Raw genomic sequence first — 6,415 nt, forward strand, 5'->3', positions numbered from 1 at the left:
TCTGTATTTCACCACTCTGTTTCATTTTCTTCTGAGCCTGATTACTATCTGAGATTATTTTGTTCTTCTATTTCTTTACTTATGGTTGGTTTTTTGTGTCTTGGCCATTGTGCATAGTAGGCACTCAAAAGAAATATACTGAGTGAATGAAGGTAGATGAGGCAGCGGCTGGGCGGTGCATCTCCCCACACCCTTCCCTCCTCTCCCACAGGGCCGTCTGTCTTGCCTGTGTTCAGCCCACGGTGTTCCCATGGAGCCTCTCCTTCACGTCAGATAGGGACAAGTCAAGCTCTGCACCGGAAGTTTTAACAGGTAAATCACTCACACTTTTATGGTTGGCATCAGGCTTTGGGCATTTCCCCAATGAGCAGACTGAGAACCAACCTGCTGGGTGACACTGGGCAACTTTGGAAGCGAGAAAACCTTCCAAAGCCTTCACCAAAGCATGAATTTCGGGCTGTCATTCTCTCAAGAAGGAAGTGGCATTCCTGCAGGCCAAGTGCTGGAGCTCATGTGGCTGGCTGGGGCCAGACTTAGGGCCGGGCCTGGCATCCTCTGACTCAGAGCTCAGTGCTTGTTTCAGTAATAAAAACCAGGACAGGGAGCGTGTGTGGTGTGCCGGGCCTGTCTTGGGGAATTTGTGTCTATTAATTAACTCATTCTAACAAGACTTTTAGATGATGACGTGAAGTCCAGAGGAGCGAGTGACTTGTCTAAGGTCCCATAGCATGAGTAGCAGAGCCAGGATTTCACCCTCCAGAGCCCCTGCACTCAGCCACCCTGCGAACAGTTGACACTGTGGGTGTAACACGTCTTTGCTGAGCACTTACTCTGGGCTTGGCCCTGTGCTGAGGGTTTCACATGCCATCATCCCATTTCATCTCCTTTTTTTTTTTTTTCCCCTCAGACAGAGTCTCACTCTGTCCCCCAGGCTAGAGTGCAGTGGTGTGATCTCAGCTCACTGCAACCTCCACCTCCCAGGTTCAAGCGATTCTCCCGCCTCAGCCTCCCGAGTGGCTGGGACTACAGGCGCATACCAGCACAGCCAACTAATTTTTGTATTTTTAGTACAGACAGGGTTTCATCATGTTGGCCAGGCTGATCTTGAACTCCTGACCTCCGCTGATCTGCCCGCCTTGGCTTCCCAAAGTGCCTGGGAATACAGGTGTGAGCCACCGTGCTCGGCCCTCATTTCACCTTCTTGAGATCAATGAGAGAGAGGCTATTTTTGTGCTACAAGGTTCAGGAGTCTCCAACACTACCTTCACTATTGACAGCAACTCCAAGTTCAAGGGTGCCCAATACCACCTTCAGGTTTGATAGTTTACCAGAAGGACCCATAGAGCTCAGAAAAGCTGTGATACTCGTGGTTAAATGCCGTGGGTTAAAGTCAGCCAAGGGAAGAGGTGTACGGGGTGCAGTACAGGAGAGACCCGGGGCAAGCTTCTGTTATGGGATCTCTGGGGTGTTGATTTTTCTGGTGGGAAACCTCTGTGGCCACTGGCACCTTTGCCTGAGCTCTTGGAGTTCTTGTCCTGTGTCCAGGAAGAATGAGGAATGCAGACAAGTGAAGGATGAAGAAGGGGAAGAGTTTTATTTAGTGTTAGAACAGCTCAAAGGAGTGGCTAGCTCCTCTCTGTAGGCAGGTCTTCCCACCGAGTGTTCAGCTCTCAGCAGAAAGGAGGCCCTGGAGAGGGTGGCTCCTCTCTGCAAGCAAGTCATTCGGACGTCTCCGAAGGTCTCTGCAGTTCTCAGCAGAGCGGTTAGCTTCTCTCTGCTCACTGGTCGTCCCACCCTCTCTGCTCTGAGCAGAGAGGGTACTCAACTCATCCCATGGTCTCTCTGCCCTCGTCTTCCTCTGGCCGTCCTCTGCCTGGCTTTTACTGTGCCCTGCGCTTTTGTGGACCTCAGAGGGGAGGAAGTGTGTGCTGATTGGTCCACAGGCAGCCATGGGCCAGCCGGAAAGAGGCCCCACGAGTCCCTACTCAGTCTGAGGGACTGGCAGCCCAGCCGGCAGCCTTCAGGCCCTCCCTGGCCCGCAAGTGGGGCCCTACTGGGGACCTGTCCCCTTCCACCCAGGAATCAATCTGCCTCCCACTGCCGTTCATGGCCCACAGGCTTGGCCCCAACCCCTCTAAGAGATCTGAGCAGGTCCCTGGAGTGGAGAGAGACCAGGCTGGAGGAGAAGACACGCCCTGAGCCTGCAGAGACTTGGTGGGGGGTCCTTCCTGGGGTCCCCGAGGGTGCAGGCTGCAGAGACACCCAGCTCCTGCACCTGGGAGGGCAGCCGCAGCTGCACCCGGGAAGGCAGATCCTGCCTGCTCCTAGCCCTCCCCCAAGAGCACAGGGAGGCTCTGATCCACAGCTGCAGTTTGGGCAACTGTAGCCCCGCCCAGCAGGGTGGGGCTCCCACCTGCTCCACAGAGCAGGAGGCCTGGGTCTGCAGCTGCGGTTTGGGAGTCTGTGGAGGCACCCAAGGAGATCCCAGCCTCGGAAGGGGCGGGGCTCCCACCGGCTCCCTGGAGTGTTCAGCCCCAGCCACACCTCCCTGCTGCAGCCAGTGTGATGGCAGCAGCCACTGCCACCACTTCTGGGTGCCCTTTCCCCGTGGGGTTGTACAGACAGGGCCAGCTTCTCTCAGCAGCGATGAATGATAGTACACACAGAGTATGCCGACCTGAGAAGAGCTCCTGAGCCTTCCTATCCAGAGATTTTACTGGCGGTCAGTTGCGTAGCCATGGCTGACTACTCGTGTGACTGACTTTAGTCTTTTTCTAATTTTTATTTTATTTTTAATTTTTTGCGACGGAGTCTTGCTGTGCTGTCCAGGCTGGAGTGCAGTGGTGTGATCTCACCTCCCAGGTTCAAGCGATTCTCCTGCCTCAGCCTTCCGAGTGGCTAGGATTACAGGCACTTGCAACCACGACCGGCTAATTTTTGTATTTTTAGTAGTGACAGGGTTTCACCATGTTGGCCAGGCTGGTCTTGAACTCCTGACCTCAAGTGATCTGCCCACTTCTGCCTCCCAAAATGCTGGGATTACAGGCATGAGCCACTGCACCCACCACAAAGACACTCTTAACAGGCAAAACATTCCAAGGGCTTAGAATTTATTTCCCAGGTGCTTTGACCCAGGAGGGGCAAAGGGTCAATTCTTTGGGCCCAGGTTAATTATTTACTGCACATGTGCCCATTTTGCAGAAGAAGAAATGGGGTCTTGGAGCGATTAAATGACTTGCCCCAGGTCACATAGGTTGATCCAGGGTCTGAGCCCTGATCATCCGACTCTAGGGCCCAGTGCCTTGTGTTCTTCCTGGTGACTTAAATGTCTCCATTGAGAGACAAATTAGCCCAGGAGATAATATTATTTGATATTCCCATTTCTGCAGTTGTAAAATAATTCATGTCTAGAATGTGTGCATGTGTGTGTGTATTTCAGAGACAGGGTCTTGCTATGTTGCCCAGGCTGGAGTGCAGTGGCATTGACGGGCATGATCATTGTACAGTAGAACCTCAAATTGCTGGGTAAAGGCGATCCTGCTGCCTCATCCTCCAGAGCAGCTGAGTCTACAGACGTGCACCACTGCGCCCAGCTTGGAGTATATATTTAACTTAAGCTCTCTATCAACTCTGGGCAGGGCTCTATTGGGGGAAATAGGTTACATCCAACAAGATTCCACTTCCTGTGGATGAACAATCTCACTTAATACTGTTGTTCTTGTGTAATTACAGAAAACTCCAGTTTTCTGTACTGGAGTACTTGGGATGAAAACGTGCTTAACCCGCATTTAGCAGAGGCCTCTGTGGGTGCCACGCACAGGGCAAGGTATTGGGGGTGCCATGGTGAACAAGTTAGACACAACTTACACCTTTTCCTGGAGCTTGTAGTTTGTGTCAAGGGGGAGAAGGGAAAACGCCAAATCTCTGGGTCACGGCTTCTCTTATTCTCCAGCTTCAGGGCAGGCCAGGCTCCGGCCATAGCCCTTTGCTGGACAGATACTGAGCAGTTGCTGGCCAATAGGCACTGGTCCATGGGAGGACCCTGGGGATAGAGTGGTCAACAAGGCAGACACAGCTCCTCCCCTTCCTGAGCTTCTCTTTGCCTCAGTGGGAGACAACCTGATCTCCACCCATCCTCATTTGAGTAGGAGAAGTATACAGAAATCTCATGAACAACTAGATACCATAGTTCCCAACAGTGATTCAAGTCAGGAAGGAAAGAGACACAGGACCAGGGTAGAGAATGGGTGGGGGTGGTCAGGGAGGACCTCCCAGAGGAGGTGACATTTAATTTTAGATCTGCAGATGAAGAAGAGCCAGCCACATGAAGAGTAGGGAATGGTGTTTCAGGCAGAGGGAACAGTATGTGCAGAGGCCATGAGGTAGAGAAAAGACCAGCTTGGCTCAGGGCCACATGAATTGTGGAAGTGTTTGGATTTTATTCCAAGGGTAGTGGGCCGTCATTGAAGGTTCTGAGAAGAGGCTGACATGATCTTATTTCCATTTTAAGATCCCTCGTGGCTGCCGTGTTGAGAATGGACCAGGGTGGGATGGGCAGAGGCCGGGGTCAGGGGTGACCATGACACTGCACACTGCCTCTCCCCTCTGGTCTGGGCACAGGCTGTGCTCTCTGCCTGGAGTGGTCAGCAGAGCTGCAGAATTCCATGGCTGAGCCAGTTTGCCCCTACTCTCTCTATATATATTTTTTGATATGGAGTCTTGCTCTGTCACCTAAGCTGGAGTATAGTGGCGCCATCTCGGCTCACTGCAGCCTCTGCCTCCTGGGTTCCAGCGATTCTCTGGCCTCAGCCTCCTGAGTAGCTGGGATTACAGGTACATGCCACCATGCCCGACTAAGTTTTGTACTTTTAGTAGAGACAGGGTTTTGCCATGTCGGCTAGGCTGGTCTCGAACTCCTGACCTCAGGTGATCCGCCACCTTGGCCTCTCAAAGTGCTGGGATTACAGGCATGAGCCACCGCGCCGGCCACCCTTACTCTACTTTTATGAGTCAAGTGACTTGTAAACAAGTTTCTACCTGGGGCCTATTTGTTTTATTTATTTATTTATTAATTTATTTATTGAGTCTCACTCTGTCACCTAGGCTGGAGTGCAGTGGTGCGATCTTGGCTCACTGCAACCTCCACCTCCCAGGTTCAAGCGATTCCCCTGCCTCAGCCTCCCAAGCAGCTGGGATTACAGGTGCCCACCACCACACCTGGCTAATTTTTGTATTTTTAGTAGAGATTGGGTTTTACCATGTTGGCCAGGCTTGTCTTGGACTCCTGACCTCAGGTGATCCACCGGCCTCGGCCTTCCAAAGTGCTGGGATTACAGGCATGAGTAATACGCCTGTATGTGAGTCATATCTGCACGGCCCGTATTTTTTTTAAAGTGCATGTGAGTATCCCATACCCATGTCAAGCGGATTCAGGGGAGACCTCCCAGTTTCTCCACCAGCTCTCCTAGACAGTGGGAGGCCATGTCCACAATGAAGCCCTGAGGCCTGTAGGAGTCAGATATACATCTCATAACCGCATAGGAACACAACATTGGGTTCATTATTGATTCAGCGCCATGTGTATTCTAACATTAACTCAATTTCTCTAATACTCTGTCTGGCTCTGTGATGGCCTGGAAAACGATGGCGGCGAGTTGGCGCCACTGGTCCTGCTGCTCTGTACCTGGATAAGTCCTTTCATCTCTGGATGACAGTAATTATTATTATTATAAGAGCTGTCACCTTTAGACATGTGCTCTGCAGTGATCACCCTGTAAAGACCTTTATATGCATTAACTCATTAAAGTCTCACATCTACCCTGTGAAGTCCCATCACTGCCATCATCACCACCATCGTTACCATTACCATCACCATCGTCACCAGCACCACCACCACATCACCACCACCATCACCACCACCATAATCACCATCACTATTATTGCCATCATCACTGTCACTAGCACCACCACCACCATCACTACCACCATCATTTCCACCACCATCAACACCATAATCACCATCATCACATCACTATTACTACCATCATCACCACCATGATTACCACTATCACCAGCACCATCATCACTATGACCATCACTACCATGATTATCACCATCACCATCATTATTACCACCATCACCACCATCATTACTATCACCACCACCATCACCACCACCATAATCACCATCACTATTATTGCCATCATCACTGTCACTAGCACCAACACCACCATCATCACTACCACCATCATTATCACCACCATCAACACCATAATCACCATCATCACATCACTATTACCACCATCATCACCACGATGATTACCACCATCACCAGCACCATCATCACTATGACCATCACTACCATGATTATCACCATCACCATCATTATTACCACCATCACCACCATCATTACTAT

General features: G+C 51.1%; 1 protein-coding gene across 1 annotated transcript in view; it reads left to right on the plus strand.

The window, feature by feature from the left end:
* Positions 1–6,415, plus strand: part of LOC105551395 (chromosome unknown open reading frame, human C1orf127) — a 48,349-nt gene that overhangs the window by 5,482 nt on the left and 36,452 nt on the right. The window contains exons 2-3 of the mRNA XM_011996611.1: positions 212–312; positions 1,694–1,696. Coding sequence (XP_011852001.1) covers positions 212–312; positions 1,694–1,696 — 104 coding nt within the window. The remainder of the gene's footprint in view (positions 1–211; positions 313–1,693; positions 1,697–6,415) is intronic.

Source organism: Mandrillus leucophaeus, unplaced genomic scaffold, assembly GCF_000951045.1.
Source record: "Mandrillus leucophaeus isolate KB7577 unplaced genomic scaffold, Mleu.le_1.0 Scaffold52, whole genome shotgun sequence".
In the NCBI taxonomy this organism is placed as follows: Eukaryota; Metazoa; Chordata; class Mammalia; order Primates; family Cercopithecidae; genus Mandrillus; species Mandrillus leucophaeus.